This window comes from Phoenix dactylifera, chromosome 9 (assembly GCF_009389715.1).
Source record: "Phoenix dactylifera cultivar Barhee BC4 chromosome 9, palm_55x_up_171113_PBpolish2nd_filt_p, whole genome shotgun sequence".
NCBI lineage: Eukaryota > Viridiplantae > Streptophyta > Magnoliopsida > Arecales > Arecaceae > Phoenix > Phoenix dactylifera.
Genome location: NC_052400.1, coordinates 12,490,081 through 12,509,711, shown reverse-complemented (window position 1 = coordinate 12,509,711; position 19,631 = coordinate 12,490,081). Strand labels below are relative to the sequence as shown.

The following is a 19,631-nucleotide window of genomic DNA, read 5'->3' as shown; positions in this document are numbered from 1 at the left end:
CACCTTATGATTGATAATTCATTGATCAAAAACCAATTGCATCACCAGTGAGACAGTGTACTCGTTTAGGGCTTGAGCTGATGGATTCTTTGCAGAATTTTTTCCTTTGATGTTAAATACAGTCTAGGAATTAGCATTCCATGTGGACACACCGGGGAGTATTGCAGCACATGAGCACATCATGGATTCATGGTGGCATCGTCAAGGTTTTAGATCTGTGTGGCATTTAGCAGCGACCTCTGGAGGCTGCTATATACCAGATTGGTGATGAGGAACTTTGAGATTTTCACTTTACCATATGAATGGCTAAGATCAGGTCTTCCATGTGAGACTTATAAGAATGGATTTTTTGGTATGTATGCTTCCTTCCCTCCTAGATGCTAAATCTTCTTCCCCCTTGAAATGACATGAAATATATTTCACAGGAAAAAGGTAGCTATCAGTTCTCAATGTCACACTCATTGAAGAAGATCCAAGTATCTAGATACTCGCTTATTAAATGATTCCAGCTTTACTCGCTTATTATATACTTCGACATGAAAAATAGTTATCTTGTTTTTTCTTTATAGGTCAATATTCTGATAGTTCAATCATTATATTTTGCCCCAAGGAGACATTAATCAAATACATTATCTCATATGTTGGCATTTTAATCCCTTGTGACTAGCTTATTAAATTCGTAGTCTCAGTTTTACTATATGGGCTACTATTTTGATGCCTAGGTTTTTCTTTTAAAAAGTAAATAGAACTCGAATAAACAATGTAATGATAGAATATCATGCTCTCTTTTGTGCTCTACCTAATCTATGGTTGCTGATTATAGAAGAAAGTCTCGAAGGAGGACAGGTAATTTTGGATGAGCAACAACTAAATCTTCTCTTGGTACTTAGTGAGACAATTTAAATTACTAGCATCAGTACCTTCGCTTGATGCGTGATTGGCTTGATAATCATTTAGAGAGCTAGGCATTTCATGAACATCTTGAAACAGTTACATCTTTTATTAGTCCACTTCGCATCTGTTTTTGAATCCAATTCAGCTCAGTCTAATATGTGGATGGAATGAAGGCTATATATGTTTACCTAGTTATCTGGAGAGATTCCAACATTGAAGTTCTGCAACCTCCTGCATCAACATGGATAAAGCCATATCCAACTTGACACCCACGGACATCAATCTAACATGATAATGGCAAAAGGACTTCTTTGGTAAAGGTAAAAGATACAAGGAAGACATTGCATCGGGAATTGATGATCATGTAAATTATGGAGCTTCTGCCTTGGAATATACACACCAAGTGCACTAAATTCTTGGATGCATGACCCATCTCAAATCTGCCACTTGGATTACCTATAAAAGGCAAAGACTGTTCAGCTACTTCAACAAATCAAACCCTCAATGCTAAAAAAAAAAAAAAAAAAAACAGAGACAATAGCATAATTTTAATTTTTTTATTTTTAATTAATATAAATATAATTTTTCTTAATACCGTTAGAATAATGTGATATTAGGGGCATTTATACAATAACAGAGTTTTATGAGGGTATACATACAAATATCAATTTTGGAAGGGTATTCATCTAAAATTTGATATTTAGAAGGGTATCCATGCAAAAGATCCTTAGTTCTATGCATGAACCGCAAGCCAAATTGAATCTTGGGCCAAAAGATCATCATAATTGGGTCTTGCAAGATGGCTCATATCAGATGGCCCATCACGTTCCATTACTAATATGGGCCACCCAGTTTGAGCTTCTCCACAGGCCACAGGAAAAACCTATAATACTATAATGGGAGGATGTGGAACAGGGTCGGTCTAGCAATCACGGCCGTCTATGACGGGCACAACCGCCAGGATTGGATGAACTCCACGACATAATGTGATGATCCGGTAAATACTGGGCTAACAAAGAGAAAAAGCTGAGCTTGGACTTTCCTTAGCCTTAACGGATTCAGTAATATCCTGATTTGTTCCTAATCCAACCCCGATACACTTTTTAGATGAACCAGCCTGCCTCTGAGACCAACCAACTTTTGGTCTATATGGGCTTTGGGTGCGTCAATGGTCCATAATGTGCGGACGCAACTAGGCTTCTATCAATGAAAATCCCGCTAATACTATAAAGTCAACAGCGTATCACAGCCATCCACAGTTCGTTTCCTCGTGCCGCAATAGCATGAAACCAACGGCAGACATTGCGAAAGGAGGTCATGAGGGATATAACCCGAACTTGTAGGACTCGGAAATTTAATGAAGTATCCTTCGATAGCAACTCGAATTCATAATTCGAACAGAAGCTTTCCATATATGTTACACCAGCGGAGCCTTTCTTCCCATATTCTCTTATGATTTCCGAACCCGTAGGAGTCGGAAAGAACTCTCATTCGATAGCAACTGGAATTCATAATTCGAACAGAACTAGAAGTGGCAGCTTTCCATATATATATTACACCAGCGAAGCTCTTTCTTCCCATATTCTCTTACGATTTTCCTTCTGAAAAGGTTCTTTCTCCCCTTCTCTTTCTTGCGTTGCTCTTCTTCATCAATTCTTCTACCACGCAAGAAACAAGAAAGATGACGCAGTCCAAAGGGAAGAAGGTCGATGCAATTCATTGCCCACGCATCATTCCTTGCTGGGTGATGGATTTGGCGGAGAACGAAAAGGGCACCGAGCCGTGCTTCATCATGGCCGAAAAGCTCACCAAGACCGACCTCAACCGGCAGCAGAACCGCCTCCTCATCCGCTCCGGCTTCATGGATGCCCATCTCATCCCTTTCCTCTCCGACGAGGAGAAGGCTGCCGCCAACTTTCTTGACGATGGGAGGAAGCGCAAGAAGACGAGCGGCAGAGCCGGGGAGCGCAAAAAGATCAAGCCGGCCGGGTCAGGCGGTGGAGCAGTCGAAGAACAAGTCCACGGAGAGGCCGCCGAAGACGACAAGAAGAAGGAGGCACGGAGGGTTGCCTGTGTCGGTGCACGTGGGAGCTCGCGGGTGGAAGCTAGGCCTACGTGACGATGACCCATTGGGATTCCTCCAACAGCACCGTTCTCAAGGGCGGCGAGTACTCGAGGTATGTCGCCAAGTGGAGTGGCGTCGAGGTGGGCGAAGAGGTGGGAGTTGTGGGGATTTTGGAAAGGAAAGAGGGGAAGTCCGTGCTTCGTGCTCCATAGAAAGGAGAGTAGTTGAGTGGATTGGTTTGCCTTTCTTCTCCTCCTTGGGTTGGTTTGTTCTTCTTCTTATAATAATAATAATTATTATTATTATTATTACTACTATTTGAAAAGAAACCAATTTATAGTTTGTCTGCCAAACGGTAGGATGTTGCGTTTAGGTTTTCTCTGATTTTTTTTCTGTTCTTTTATTACTTATTATCATTATTATTACTATTTGAAAGTATGGTTTTTTTTTAGAGTTTCATCAGGAAGTTTTCATGATACCAGAGAATCTTGGGATTTTGTAACTATTTTATTGATCTGGTGAATAGATACTATGCATTACTTTGGAAGAGTCTGTTCAGTTAATTTGGTATTCTTGATTCTATTTCTTAATTGTGACTGATGATGGATGGTCATAACATACATATCAAACTTCATCTCATTGTTATGAATCTTTGCAAATTTTTTTTTGATGAAACTCTGTGAAATGTAGCTGATTTAAAAATTATAATTTACCCATATTTTGGATATCCCCAACTTCAGACCCTTTCTGACCCTCTTGTTAGAATTTGGCCGACCATAAATCTCAACATGCAGAGGTTGCTGAAATATTGCTCGTTTTGAAAACAGGCGTGAACAAAATATTCCATCGTTAACTAAGTTGTTGGCTTGTTGAGTTGCTGAACTGTTTGAATGTGATCTTGATACTAACATAAAAAAAGAAGGAATGCAACATTTTTATGGTCAAAATTTATGCAAGGCCTATTTGCACGGTAGAAGCGCTATATGATGATTTTGCGGACATAGGGCATTCTTTTGGCAATAATGGTTTGTGCTTCCTCAATTTAGCCCTTTTAATTCCTAAACAACTGAATCTAAACTCAGTTGAAATAGATCTCGTGGTTAAGTCTAAATCTTGATGCACTATATTTGTTGCTTTTTTCTGATGAGATCCATTTTGTATTTGAGATCAACCAATTTTAGGTCGACGTCGTGCTAGTGCGGTCGTGTGTAAGTTTAGATAGATGACTACATTTTAGCAAGATTGCTAACCATTCGTGTAAGTAGGAATGCCAATGTTTATGGCCAGATTTTGAGGTGTAAGTTGGTCTTGACCAGATTTTGCTATACATCCAAGGTTGTGACGTCAATTTTGATGTTACTTAGGTCTAAAATTGAGTCTGCTTCAGATATTGGACAAGTCGAAAGACTAGAAATTTATGCACTAAAGTTGTGCAAGCACCTTCAGACACAAATAAATATTGAACCATTTTGGGGGTTCAACTCATCAATAAAATGTCAAAAACTTCATATGCCTTGGTTCCATCAAGCCCATAGATTAGTATGGGAATAGGATATGGACGAAGCATCTGCAAACATCAAAAGACTCGCTGGCCTTCCATAAGAAAATCCTCATTTTACCAAACCAGTCAGCCTCAGTATCAACCTTACTCGAAGTTTTATAGTCACCATCTACTGATTACCGTCGGATATTCAGATTGAAGGTAAATTATTCCGAGTAAGCAGACATAAAATTTCATCACTGATACAACAAACTAAATCCCAAGTGTAAATCCCATCGACAATTCTCTTGTTAGACTGCAGCGATGATATGCTGAAGATTAATCAAGTGCTACAGACTCGCCTAGGGAGACAGTTTATTAATAACAGATTGAAACCAAGCTCCGTCAGTCCCAAGTATCAAACTACGTCGGAGAACATGAACATTCACAAATTAATTCACACAAAACAAAGGGAACATACAAGCCATTCAAAGCATGGAAATCCTCCTACCCTTATTTCAAATCGCGAGTTGAAATGGAATCCCCACCTGCTAGTCTTATACAAATAAATAAGCATCCTTTTCTCGAGTTTCTGGTGCGGCAGAGAAGTACATATAATAGACTTCATGAAATTATCTTACATCATGCAAGATAGGAAAGAAAATTGAGATGAGGACTCCAACAGGCACCATCTCACTAGCATTGGTAAATAAAATTATCAAACTTCTGACTGGATTTCTTACAGCTGTCCAAAGCTCAGCACCTTTGCAACCCGAAAAATAGAAGTTATTGTAGAAAGACCAGCCAAACAGCCCTTGCACAACATCACAGCCAGGGTTCAGAGATCGAAAAGCCCAATCTCAGCCCACATATTTATGCTTCCAACAGCAGCAAATAATGCGTATGGTGACATATTGAGACGTGCCCCTTCTCACCTATCAATGTGTCTAAAAACGTCCAGAAAAGACAAAGCCACCACTTATAAGAACATTAGTAAACAAAAGAAGCAGCTAGTAGAACAGGTCCAGTCGATAAAGTTTTCTTTCCTGGTTGCTGAGAAACATCAGCTCAATCGGAGCTGAGTGATCCTGATAAGAAGAGATCCCACATCATCTACCCTGGGTTTGCAGGTCCACTTGATGGCTTAGCCACATATATTTGCTTCATCTTGGCAGAGCCAAAATTCTTGTCTGCACTCGAACCCTGGCTTCTTCCCTGGAATCCAGTCCTACGGTGCCACTCCCCCCCGGAGCCTATCTTCTGAGAAGCCCCACTTCGCTGATCAGCACATCCAATTGGAGGAAGGTACTGCTGACCTGATAGCATTGGCTGTTGAGTCTTCGATGAAGGGCCTGAAGTCCGACTGCCAGTTGTTGTGCCAGTTTCCCCGATACTGCTGCTCTCACTGCCACCAGTAACAGTAGTTCTTGTTGAGGTTTTGGTAGTGTTTGACACTTCCCTATTGTTGCCACTTGCAGGGTTGTATGAAGGCCCAACGGTTTGGGCATTGGAATTACTGGAAGTCGGTTGTTCCACCAGACCCAACTCGCCTGAGAATTCTGAGGTGGTAGAACTTTGAACTGGGATGTTCCTAGTGCCATCATCCAGCATTGATGAGCGAGGCTCATGAAACTTGTTATTTCCGTTAGATGCCTCAACTGGCAAACTATGGTTATACTGCAAAGGCAACCCACCCTCTACATGATGCAGCTGTAGCGGCATGGACAGTGGAACAGAGTGGAGTGGTGGAGCAGGTACATGAGACCAGCGAGCTTGCATTGGTATGTCGGCAGATGGCTGGAAAGACGACATGTTTAATTCAAAGTCAAATTCATGCAACCTAAAAAAAATAATTAACAGAGAATACAACACACTGACAAATGATGGGAAAAAAAAAAGATTCTAGTCATCGGCATTATTAAATTGATGGTACAGATACCTAAAAAATGGCAGCATTATGATTTGACTCCTTAACATCCCTAGTATATATAACATGTGTTTTCTTCTTTAACCCTGCATTAAGGAATGATACATAATCCTTGTGAAACATGCTACACGTCCACTCTAGACTGTTTATGTTATGACTGTGTGCATTGTGCGTGTGTATGTTGGGAGAGTCACTGCTATCAGAATATGGAAGTACATATATGAAACAATTATAAGTCTCATCAGTCTCTTAACTCTCAATCCAAACCTCTTAACCCATATACCAACGCTCATATCACAAGCTTAATTTCATCCACCTTGAGTTGGCTTTTAGTACTTCCCTTGGATATACTTACTTGATAGAGGTTCATATTCTCCATCATTACACGCATTTCTCAAATCCGTTCTCAGCACTTCCACTCACAACTTCCTTGATCTCTAGCTTCTTAGACCTAATCGAGATACTAACCCCCCATACGTGCCTCAATGACAATGATCTCACCACATTGCACCATTGAGCAATGCTACCTAGAAAAAGTTCATGATATGGAACGTGTATACTTCTGTCCACCTCACTCCATCTTTCTACAATTAACTTGATAGCAAATAGCTAGCCAAAAATGATTTACATCCCTTTCACAGCTATAATAGCTACAGTTTTGCTTTTTCTTTAGAAAAACATACCTGAAATGGGGTGATGTCGAACATAGTCAAAGGAGAAGCCATTGGCATGAGAGGTGATCCTGGGCCCAGATGCTGAAGAGGAGTAGGCATGCTGTGTGAGGTGCACTGACCAGAAACAAAACTCAGATTATTCAGGTTGCCCTCAGAATCACCAACTGTGGAAGATGCTGGGTTGTGCTTCCAGTCGGGTTGTTTTCCAGTAGGAATATAAGTAGTACCCATAAAACTTAGGCCTACTTGCCCAAACTGTCCAACTGGAGCAAAATGGTTGTAGACAACCATATGAGGAGGGCCTTGAACACCAGGGATTCCTCCAGGACTGATGAAAGGACCAGCAAACCCTGCTGGAGGGCCATAAAAGGAATCCACACCAGAAGGGCATTGCGGCCAAGGCCCAACTGGACCAGAACCTAATGCAGTACTTCTTTGTGATTGTCCCTGGGTGCCACCCAACTCATCATGGGATCCAAAGGCAAAAATACGCCCCCCCAACATTGGGTTCATCTCTAAGCAAGGGAAATGAGAAGGTGGAGCTCCAGGGAAATGTGAAAGCATCGGTCCAGAACTTTGTGGGCTGGGTAAAGGAGGCCACAACGAGAGTGGAGTATCAACAGAAAGATCTGCTGGCAGAGCAACAGTCAAGGACTCTTCGCCAGCTGATTGACCAGTTACTTCTCGATTCATTGTCACACCTGTTGCAAAGTTTAATGCTCAATCATTATTGTGCAAAAGTGTGGACACTTTATATAATGCACAATTTTGGATTGAGAAGCAAAAAGATTGATTTATCACCTCCTGCAGCTAATCCAGTGATATCTGCACTACTGAAGCTTTTGGTGTCTGAAGCAGAAGCTGAGCATGCACCGATCCCAGATCCAACCATCTCATCATTAGTGATAGCAGCCACAGCAACTGCAGAAGCAGCTGCTTCAGCTTCAGCCTCCGGATCTTCTAAATTTGGACAATGTTCGTTAGGATGCTTCTCTTCATCAAAGAACATGTTGCAATCATTGTTAGCTGCAGGTAAGTTGCGATCAATGTTCACGTCCAACCTACATGAACCTGGAGGCCTAAGTCCATTAGAGATAGTTCTGCTCCCAGGAGGTAGAATGGTTGGTGATGTAACAGCTCCTGAACTCAGTGGAAATATGCTTTGAAAGTCAAACAGCATGACCAACAAAATTATATATAAGTGAAAATTCAACAGAAAATTGCTTACCAAATTGAATTTTCTCCCCTGCAAGGAGGGAGTTAATGGGACTTGTCGATGAACACACAGGTTTTTCTTGAGTCATGACAGATGCTGTGGGTTTATGTGGCTCTAGAACCATGCTAGAAGCCACATGTGAATCAAATTGAGCTGGCTTCATAGCTTCATCAAGTTGAGTCTGGGTCAAGGCCATCACCTGAAAAACTTGATATCGATAGGTTAGAAAGTGCATGACCACAGAAATCATAAGACATCAAACATTAGCTAAACCACATAAAAAACTTAATATGCCAACTTCTGAAAGTAAAATCTATTTAAATATGGCTAGATATCAAAATCGGCCAGCCCAAACACCTATCCAGGCCTAATTTTGTATTGTTTTGGGATGGGTTTTCAAGATGGGCCTATTGAAAATTTTTTATCAGACTTGGCATCTGTAAATACAGACAAAAATAAATGCTCCCCTTCTACATGATCATCTCTTAAAGCTTGTCTCATGACAGACCCAATTCCATCCAACCAGACCAATAGGCTAAAGTTTTTAAACAAGCTTTTAGTTACAAAGGCTAAAGGCAACAAAATGTAGAAAATCTAGGTGATGCATCATTAGCAGAATAACCAGTTTTCTCATAGCAGCCAGCAGAGCTGCAATTATTGCAGCTACCCTGGTAAAACTCAAGTTTAACCAAATGCAGATGGTCAAACTTGAATCCGTTAAACATGTGCCATATTCATGTGAGATATTTAACAGACAAATAAACATTTGTTTGTGCATATAATCATTAAGGCTGACAAATACTAAAAATGGATGGCTCGTGGCCTTCCACAAATAGTAAAATCATTCAAATCATACAATTTCTCTCTCTTTTCTTCTCTTTCTTTCTCCTCCTCCTCCGGTGACGGCATTTCGGTTTCTTTGTTGGAACCGTCCTAGTAAGCCGTCGGTACGGCTCGAGACACCCCGAACCAGGCGGTTCCGCCAACCTTGACTGAGACCATTTAAGTGAGACACATTGTCATTGGAAACGAGGGTTGTTCCACCTTGCAACCCAACACCATATCCATATCTTCCAATCCCTTTCAACTCTCCATAGTGGTAGCCTAGTGGGAGCGTGGCCTTACTTCCAACCAAGTGGTTCCGAGTTCGAAACGCACGGGCGTCGATTAAATTGTGGAGATCGGATGCTCCTTGCTCGGACACGGGGTCTGGAAGGGCGTATCGCTCTGCTGATAACCTCTGTGGTGCCAAGTGTGACGTACTCACACGTGGTATTCGTGCCGGAGCCCAGAGGGATAACCGAGCCGGGCCCACGGGTGGGGAGGGTATGAGTAAAACCGGCCGGGGTGCCCAACACACGGTCATTTCTGCCCGCATCGAACATTCTCCAGGCGGGGTGGGGGCTGCTACGCGGGGGTGGGCTTGTCCCTTCCTCCCTCCCTTCCTCTTTTGTTTAGCAAAAAAAAATAAAAATAAAGCAAGCACAAATATCAAATCCAAGCATTAGCTGCGAAAATATCCAACCCCTTAATGATTTAACTAACTTGTGCCCCAGTTGTGTGACAGGACCACAAGAATATCTGCAGCTATGAGGCCGCTCTATCAAACCTAACTATCCAAAAAGGAAGAAATGATTTAATCAGAAAGCCACATTCCATACCAATCAGAAAACAATTTAGCAAAAAACTCCATCATGGAATAAATCTTATGTTACTAGCACTGTCTCTGCATTCTCCAGTATACAGTGCCAGCCATTTCGAAAACTACAAACATTATTGGTACTACACCTATTCCACAAATCCATAACTAAGTGGTTGCAATTGGCAGCACAAAGTTAGGGAGAAACCAATCAAACTGAATATGCCATGATTATGTTACAAATATTTTTCGCTATTGCTGATAACATACAAAACTTATCCTGGATACTTGGATTAGCTTGCAAACTGCTGTTCTCTCGCGAACCCTTAGTCGCCAGTTTTAATAGCAAATCATTCCGATTAAAGCTTTTTCTTCAATATTTTTCTTCAAAGTTTCATACAAGTTATACAAGATCTTGGCTCCTGTTTTCTAAATCCTAACCCTTCAGTACAAGGCCAAACCTGTGTTTTAACTATCAAAATGAGTATATTAATATGCAGAAACTGTATATAATGATGATAAACTGATAGGAATCAACTGACACAGATGTAGACATGCTCATCAAAGATTTGAGGGTCAATTACAGCCTTTATGTCATCAAATCAAACCCACCAGTTGTCAAGAAATTTACAATTCCAAATTCATGTGCCTAATGAATGCAGAATCATGTAACAAAGGAAATCACTCAAGCATGACATAAAAACTGCCCGTGCACAACTCCAGCTACTGTTGGATATACAAGCACTATTGCTACCACACTTACCTCAGAAATATGCACGAAGATGCTAAATAAATTGTTGCAACTGATAGCGAACATGTAGAGAATTTTCTCAAACTGAAAATGGATTTTTTTTGTAAGAATTATCTGACAGCATTAGCAATGATACAGAAGGTCACAAGTCTCAACCCATATACTTGGATTAGTTCCATGAACCTCCTTTGACATTATTCCTATTAATAGTCAATACTATAAAGGCAGGTCTACTCATTTTTCTTCTCACAACCTCCATTCCACTCTTCCTAATTCCTAAACCTTCGGAACAAAGTCAAAGATCATACTAATTGAGTTTCAAGAATGTGCAATAATTGCATCTAATGAGGATATGGTGACGCTACCATCGCATACAGTAGACATGTTCGACAAAGATTCGAGGAATCACTTATATATTCAACTTTCAGGACATGAAATCAAAACTAGTTTCTATATTTGCCAATATACCGTTCCAGCCATCTTTGAAGTTGCAAATAAGCCCAATTCAGATGTTAGCACTAAATAATGTGCCACAGAAACAGCTGCAATCAACATCAAACAGTTATAGTGAGTCTGCTATAGTGTAATCATATTTGCAGACATGTCAGTATTAACAACAATACAGAAATCTTAGCCAAAAACATACGGATTCAAACTAAGAAACATCCTTCTCTAACTATTCCTATTAATAGTTACCTCTGCAGATGCAAGTTCATCTCCATTTTTTCTCACAAATTCCATCAAAATAAGTCACCCGTATTTTAACGTATCAAGATGAGTATATTAAAAACTGTGCAGGAATAGTATTTAATGAGGACAAGCAGTGGAGACCAAATGAGATGGTATGGCTATGCGCATCTAAAATTTGAAGGAGCCCAAATAAGAAGTGGCACCTGTCTTCCAGAAGATCAACCAGAAAGATGAAATGGCAAGGAAAAAGTCATGTTCAAAAGCTGAGGAATAGAAGATCTAGCAAGGGAAGATAAAAGAATGAAGTTAAATTTTGGGAAGAAGGATCAAAAACTGTAGGATTTGCAGCAATTAAGGTGTAAATGTGCAGAATTTACTGGGATTGCATGCTCAAGTACAACAAGAACATCTGAATGTTAGTATATGATTGGATAAAGCAAGACACAGAAACATTTAGGTGCAAGGAGGCAAAGTCTAACAAAAGATGATAGAAGGTGCCTCAGACACAATTTTATGCCTGAGAGCATTTTTTTTAAAAAAAAATATTAGTTTTTTAAACAGATTTCAAATAACTATGCTGAAAAGGTAGCAATAATAGAAGTAGCTATTTGACTTTAGATTCTTGATGGAGCGGTAGTAGCAGTGGCAAGCGGTAAAACCATTACAAAAATGAAAAACAACTGGAAATTACAAACAGGCAAGTTGCAAGAAAATAACAAGGATTCATTATTTTACGAAATAGAATAACTCATTATCTAAGTGCAATAAATATAACAAGGATCTGTAGAATAAATGTTTCTTTGGAAAAAGGAAAGAATATCTGATGAAAATGATCAACAAAAAGAAAATGTCGGTTTCTGTCCATGAATAGATCCATTGTTACAAATTCATGATATAAGTAGCTATTGGAAAATTGAGCTTTTCCAGAGCATAATAGCAACATGCTTATGAGCAACTATCATCAGCAGGTTTCAAACAAAACCATATCCAATATTTACAACATCCTGATAGCTCAGAAACCAAACAGAATTTACCTCAAAATTAACACCATCACGAAGAAATTAACACCATATCCAATTGTATGAAGTAACTATATAAAAAAACAAAAATATAAAATAGAAATACAAAGATAGAGAAATGGTAGACACCCAATCACGAAAGAACAAAGTAAGAATTAAGTCAAACCTTATTTAAGTTTGCACTGTCCCAGGAACCCAAAGGCAATGAAGCATTGTCTGGAGCTACATTCTTGCTAGCAAAGAGCAAGCCTGGAACAAGATTTGCCCCAGCACTAGATATGACAGGGGCAGGGACTGTCTGATTAGACCTGTGAAAGACTATGTGAATAAAGGCCCTAACATGCATAAGTGAAAACATAAATTGTCCAAGTAACAAGGAATACTTCAAAATTGTTGGACCTTGTTTCGGAATCAATATTCACTGAAGGAGTGCCAATTGGTGGTAGAGCCTGAGATGCTGTGCTGGCCATGAATACAAGTGATGGCTCAACACTAGCAAATCCCCTTCCTTCTGTGACAACAAGGTCAGACCGAACACTGTCTGCAGCATCTCCGCCCAAAGAGGCTGCTGCTTTATTTGAGTTGGATGTCGCGGCGCTATTTTGAGGAATGGAATGTTGTTTGCGAGGCGCCTTGTATTAGATCATGCAAAAGAAACAAACATGAAGCATATTTTTCAGCAGCATGTGAAGGATAACAGTGAGATGAAATCATGAATATAAGGAAATCTCAGAATCGAACATTACCTTCTGCACCCTAGACCGGGACTTAATTTCTTTTTCCCTCTGTTCTCGCCTGTCATTCAACATCTGCCTCTTGGACCTTACCTCAATAAAGTTATCCTCATCACTAGGAGCTTCAATGCCTGGCTGCTTGAAAATGCGGACAACTCCACTCTGCATAGGAGCATCAACATCCTCCCCGGAAGTCCCATTTGTCTTCAAAGTTCCTTTTGGACCATGAGACTTGTCAGCAAAAGTTATACTCTTTGGCACAGCTTCTTTTCCGGTGGCCTTATCTGTCTTGCTCTCAGAATTCACAACTTGTGAACTGGAAGCACCTGAGTTTAAGTTATCTGCTTCATTCATCATCCTGGTCAACCTATTGGACATAACATCTTTCTTACCTGCATTCCTTACAGAAATCCCTGAGGCCCTCCCATTAAGAGATGGCCTCTCATCCTGCCTGGCATGGTAAAATGACTCTGTGCCCTGTGCTTGCTTCCTCTGAAAATTCTCTCTAACTCTAAACTCAGTTCTCCTGTTGTTCCTCCGGTTCCTCTGAAAGCCACCTGCATCAGTGTCTAAGGTTTCTGCTCCTGAAAATGATAATTTTGAACCGGCATTCTTCACAGAATAGGCAAATCTTCTGCCTCTGCCACCTGATACATTTCCAGGAGCCTTTGACACAGTGGAAGCCTTCCCTCCTGAAGGGAACCTGGAAGATTGTGGTTCAGTATTTAGCTGATTTTGAGATTCTCTATTAGCAATTGGTCTATAATTCTTCTTTGAAGTGCCATCTTGATTACTATGACGGTCAATTTGGGAAGCTGATTCACCTGTAGCTTTCTTGCCAACATAGGACAATCGATCTGTATGATTCATTAGTGCTAGTACTCCTTTCTTTGGAGAATCTGACAAAGCATTCAGCTGCTCAGAATTTAAGGTCCCTGGAGATGGATCAAGAATCTTTTGTGCAAGACTAGCCTGGTTATCTACAGAAGGCATTCCGTCCCCTAAGTTGTTCTGGGAAGAGTTTTGAGGCCCTTGGTTGAGTAGATGGCCTGAAGGATTCTGGTTCAAAGAATAGGATTCTGGAGTAGGAAGCTGAACAAAGGGCAAAGTCTGAGGGCCAAGAGGTAAAACACTCTGAGAAATAGGTGGTGAATACCTCAGCTGGCCAAATTGGAATACTGGAGACTGTGAAGGGTGTATTGGAGCTAGAGAATGGCCAACCTGAGTATGTAGATGGATTGGCATCTGAATAGAACCAATTTGAATGGCTGGAACAGGAGATGGTATTAAAGAAGGGCCAGAAAACAGACCAAACTGAAGTTTGACAGGTACTTCATCCTGAGTAGCAACAGTAGATGCTGAGGGCAAGACTGGTGGGATTATGGATGTAGACGGCATTGGCAAGCTTAAAGGAGATATTATTGGATTTTGAGCTGGCATTCCGGAGCTACTAGATGCCTCAACACTCTCATGAGGATAAACGGAGGATGCTACTGGATCAAGAATCAAATCTTGCAGTGCCTTCTCTGTTTCATTTATGATTTTTGAAGAGTTGCTTGCAGACACCTCCAGAAGAGCATTGTCTGTCTTTAATCTATCTACACCATTACTAATCATTTCTTCCATAGAACCTGGGTAATCCACCTGTTTGGTTGCCTTTTCACTGTTCCTAGGAGTCATTTCAAACTCATCATTACTAGCAATTTTAACTTCGACACCTTCATTGAAACCTAGAATAACCTGGTCCATCTCCCCAGATTTATTCTGCACACCTGATTGCAAATGTTTGAACTCCTGGCCCAAGTCAAGATTTTCATTATCACCTTCAGCGACTTCATCTATTTCCTGGTAATTATTATCTTCCTCATACTCTTCTTGCTCCTGCATTTCTTCATTGTTTTCAATAGCCCATTCATCATCTTCTCCACGAGAGACTGAACTCGAAGTTGTCGTTGTATTAAGATTACCTGCCTCCAGTGCTGATTCAATGTGCTCATTGTCAGATGACACAGTCCGTTCCCCATCAGCAGATGGTGGCAATGCTGGAGAATCTCCAGAAACATCCATTTCATCATGTGAAGGATGCATTGGCGAAGCAAGTGGACTTGAAACAGAAAGAGAGGATTGTGAGTCACATCTTGGGCCATTATTGTCCTCATTATGATCTAAATGGATACCATTCTCTTCAACTAATACTGTTGTTCCAGGTTCTCTAATGTTTTCCTGATAGACTCTGTCATATCCTGTCTGCCTACTTTGTTGCTCAATTCTACTTGCATGGTGGTAGCATGTTTCTCTGTCCATAAATGATGATGAGCCAGGGTGATCTGCGGGTCTGTAGGAACTTCTGCGCATTGATGTCATAGATGGAGGTGGGGGCACATGGGGCTGTTTCAAAGAATGACGAACTCTTGTGAAGGAGGACAAGCCATCAATCTCAGAATTCTGAAACACTCGTTCTTCTGCATACGGAGAATGCGGACGTCCATGAGAATTACTAGGTCCCCATCCAACATCACCAAACTTATCATTATCAAGAAAATCAGCATCAACATCCGAGCTCCTGTTGAAATGATCACCATCTTTGCTACTGCTCCATCGTTGCCCTCTTGCATGGCGGAAATCGTCTTGCATCTGTGAATGTTCGACATTCCCCCCTTTAGAAGAAGGCCTCACAGACATTATCCCAGAACCACCATTAAGCTCTTTCTTAGGGAAGCCCCTCCTAGGACCAAATGAATCTCGTTTTGGACTTCTGTAAATATTCTCTTGATTATGAAAAGGAAGTGATGAGCTGTTTCCACAATTCCAGTGATATGCATGTTTTCCTCTATCTGTAAATGCAGGATTTCCATCACTCGATGAGTCAGGCCTAGAAACTGGATCAAAATATCTGTTCATACTTGAGGAATCAGACGATGCAAAGCTAGTAATGCATTCAACCATTCTCTCACCTTCCTCCCAGTCCCCAACATCTGCAACCCTTGGAGCATCTCTCTCCTTCACCAGGCCAGGCACCCGTTCATCAGCAGCAGCAGAGGGAAGTCTATCATCATTTGGATTAGCTTCAGACTGCCTTCTTGCAATCCTGGCCTCCAATTCCAAGAGCTTCTGCCGTGCAGCTTCTTTCCTTCTTTCCTCCTCCACAAGAATTCTCCTCTTTTCCTCTTCTCTCGCAATCCTTTGATCCTCTGCTGTTCTCGCAGCCTCAAGCCTCTCTTGCTCTGCCCTCCGAGCAGCCTCCCTTGCCTCTTCTTCAAGCAACCGCCTCCTTTCTTCCTCCTCCCTGGCCAGCCTCTCTCTCTCCTCTTCTTCCTTCCGAGCAAGCTCAAGTGTTCTAGCTTGCTCTTCCATTACACGTTCACGCTCCTGCTCTTGCATCCTCAGAATCCTCTCCAGCTCCGCTTCAAATGATTCCCTGACAGGGTCATGGAAATCAGCCTGATTTGGTGCGTCTTTCTTCCTCTTGAATAATTTAACATTTACATCTCCAATGCCCCCAGAAAATGGATCCTTGCTGTCAAGACCAGCATGATCAATGTATTCCTTCCCGCTGTTCACAGCCAGCCGTTTCTCTCTTCCAAGATTCCGTATTGGATCATTCAAAGAAAGCCCTTTACCCCCAGAAGAGAACGAGCTCTTAGGAATCAGGTTATTCTGAAATGAATTTCCTCTGTTCCAGTTGCTGGGAAAATCACCCTGCCAGCCACGAGTATTCTGCTCCGTACTCTTTCCACTGAAAGCTTCTGCTACACTTCTCCCATTTCGAGTGTTTATTCCTGAGCCCTGATCCTTCCTAGCGTACCAAGAATCCAGAGTCCCGCCATCTCGAGCATCATCCCTGAAATGCGACCGGCCATTATTAGTATCTCTACCCATTTCTCTGCTTGCGCTAAAAGGCCTGATATCAGCTCTATCTCCATCAACTCCCAATTCCTGGGTACCCAACCTATCTCTCTGCTGCAGTGGTGCCCTCCATGAGCCAACATCCCGACCTTCTTTATTAGAAGGCACTACGTCCCTCCCCAAAGAAACCCCTCTGAAAAAGTCCCTTGATGAAGCACCACCAGCTTCGGCATCACGTGGCCCCCTTCCATCATATAGGTCATGGACCTGAACCGACTCCAACCTTGAATTCCCACGATCCCTGTCCCTTTCAGGAATACTGAGGCCCGTGTCTCGCTCATCATCAGCCCAATCAGATGTGTGATGCAGCCGGACAAGCGGGAGCAACCCAGGCAAGTACCTATCTTGCTTCCGAGACTGTTCCGAAGAAGCACCGGACGGCCGGCTCAAGCCCCCATCACCATCCAACACAATATTGGTACTGGCACGAGAGGATCTCATCTGGGGGCGCATTTCAAGAGGTACCTGTGACTCGAATCTCTCCGCCCGCCCCTCCAAATGTTCCTCGCCCGCTTGCTTCTGCCTCTGCTTCTGATTCAAGGCCTCCCTCTGTTTTGGAACCGACATGGCAGTGGCTTGCAGGGAAGGGAAATCCTCGCCTCTCAAGATTACAGCTTTCTCGGAAAAACCTTGAGCTGGAGAGACCGGTACCGGCTGCCCGGCAGACCGGGAACTAGGAGGCATGTAAGGGCTGCCGGCCCGCTGATCCCCAGTCATCACTGATCTGCCAGACTGAGCCTGGCCTCCGGCGCCGATTTCCTTGTCTTGGAAAGCCGGCGGGAGGGCCGGCTTGCTCCACCCCGTCGTGGAAGGGCCCGACCCAGATCTGAGCCCGGAGATCCCATGGGCGGCGGAGGTCCCGGAGGAGGAGGGCTCGAAGCGCTCGTGCTCCTTCCTCAGGGACGGAAGGTTCAGGGGGGCCGGAACGGACAACCTCGGCGTCGTCTTCTGCCCCGCCGAAGCCGAGCTCCGGGACCGGGAAAGGACCACCATCCCACCACCGCCGGAGCGAGGCCGGCCATGGCCGGCGACGGAAGAGGAGGAAGGCTGACCGTAGGACTTATTGAGATTAACAGAGACAAATTTGCTTTGATGGGTCATCGCTAGAGGAGTTTCCAGCCGACGCCGAGCTCCCAAACCGCATGAAGAAACCCTAACCCTAGGATCGATCGATCGCCAGAGCTCTCTCTCGCTCTAGGGTTAGGGTTTTCAACGGGGGGGGGGGGGGGGAGGAGAGAGGTGGCGGTGAGGAAGCGGGTCGAGCTAAGGGCGGTTACCTCTTGACGGGGAGCGGCGGACGGGGAGTAAGCGGGCGCCGCGGAGAAGCGGAAACGGGAAGCCCTAACACAAGCCAGCAAAAGCTCCGAGAGAGGAAGAGTACGATCACAGAGAATCCTTTTTTGCCATGTGTTTGCTGGGGCTAAGCCAAACGGCAAGGCTGAAATCCCAAATCTAGAGGATTTGAGCATGCCAATTTCACGTGCTGTTTGCATTTGGATCCATGAATGGTTTGTGATGAAACTGTAATTTGACAAGAATGTTCATGGTTATGTGATGGGTCATGTGATGTTATTCATCTAATCGATCTTGTTGCTGGTTAAATTTATAAAGAGAGATCACAAGGATAAAATCTGACAATAATACAAAGTGTATGTAGTTCAAAGAAAAATGAGAAATTACTAGAATTTTAGCATATATTCGAAATTGAAAAAATAATATATATATATATATATTATAAAATAAATATAGAAGAGTAAGGGAAAAATAAAAGTAGCAATATTATCATAAACAACAGCAGATAACATCAATAAATATAATATGTGAGTGTTTCATGAGTAATGTACAAAAATAATGCGAAATACACAAATCACTGAATTTTTTTTTATTATTATTATAACAAGCAGCAGAGAATAACTTAAATTTGATTATTGGCTACAAAACAATTGGTATTATGAATGTTATTAAGTGAAATATCATTTTAACTATGGAAAAGCCTTTAATGCTGACGGTTTTAGATAAGAAAGACTGTAGAGATTTTTCGATAGCACTATCATTATAAATTGGTCAACTATTTTGGTGTGCAGCTCAAGTCCATTTGATGAGCCAAAATTAAATTAAAACCATCACAAACCCCCTTAGATCGATGTTAAGTGTTATTAAACTAGTAGTTGGATATTGATTTATTTGAAAACAAATAATGTCTTGAAAACTATAGATCTTTTGTTGAGCTAAAAATCTCTCTCTTATATGTTTATATAAGGGCATTATGTACTATTTTCTTCGTATGGACAGCAATTGATATCGAGCATCTTGGTGATAAAGTTAAGAGGAAAAGCAAACAAAACAAAGACTACTTGAAATTATAAAACTAAATTATATGTTATAACTTTAACAAACAACTCCCTTGCCTTGTAGATATAGGCTCTTGGGAGCTTGACATAGTTTGCATCTTCGTTTTTCATGTCTTTATGACACCAACAACTATCCTCGTATGTTGTCCAAAAATGTTACATATCATGCTATTTATACCTAATATTTTTCTTTTGACACTCTTTCTAATTATCTGAACTTATTTAGGCAAATTTGAACAACTATATCTTCTTCAAGAACATTTAATTTCTTTTTTCTTTCCAACT

General features: G+C 41.8%; 1 protein-coding gene across 2 annotated transcripts; it reads right to left on the bottom strand.

Annotated features, from left to right (window-relative positions):
- Positions 1 to 4,926: 4,926 nt before the first annotated feature.
- On the bottom strand, positions 4,927 to 18,497 carry LOC103701813. Of its 2 annotated transcripts, XM_039130071.1 has the most exons (8): positions 16,044 to 18,496; positions 13,102 to 15,923; positions 12,755 to 12,987; positions 12,522 to 12,663; positions 8,269 to 8,455; positions 7,842 to 8,180; positions 7,050 to 7,741; positions 4,927 to 6,236 (listed from the first exon to the last, which is right to left on the bottom strand). In XM_039130071.1, the coding sequence occupies exons 1-8, from the start codon at positions 18,094 to 18,096 to the stop codon at positions 5,553 to 5,555; spliced, it is 7,152 nt and encodes a 2,383-aa protein (XP_038985999.1). In that variant the 5' UTR covers positions 18,097 to 18,496; the 3' UTR covers positions 4,927 to 5,552. The 2 variants fall into 2 exon arrangements, with proteins under 2 accessions (XP_038985999.1, XP_017696999.2); XM_017841510.3 differs by having other exon boundaries at positions 13,102 to 18,497.
- Positions 18,498 to 19,631: the final 1,134 nt, after the last annotated feature.

Excerpts from the sequence above, each read along its gene's own strand:
- LOC103701813 (XM_017841510.3), bottom strand. The coding sequence starts at position 18,096 with ATGACCCATCAAAGCAAATTTGTCTCTGTTAATCTCAATAAGTCCTAC. Across the intron at positions 12,988-13,101 it reads CCCGGTCTAGGGTGCAGAAG|GCGCCTCGCAAACAACATTC; the intron begins GTAATGTTCGAT and ends ATCTAATACAAG. Across the intron at positions 7,742-7,841 it reads CACTGGATTAGCTGCAGGAG|GTGTGACAATGAATCGAGAA; the intron begins GTGATAAATCAA and ends ACTTTGCAACAG.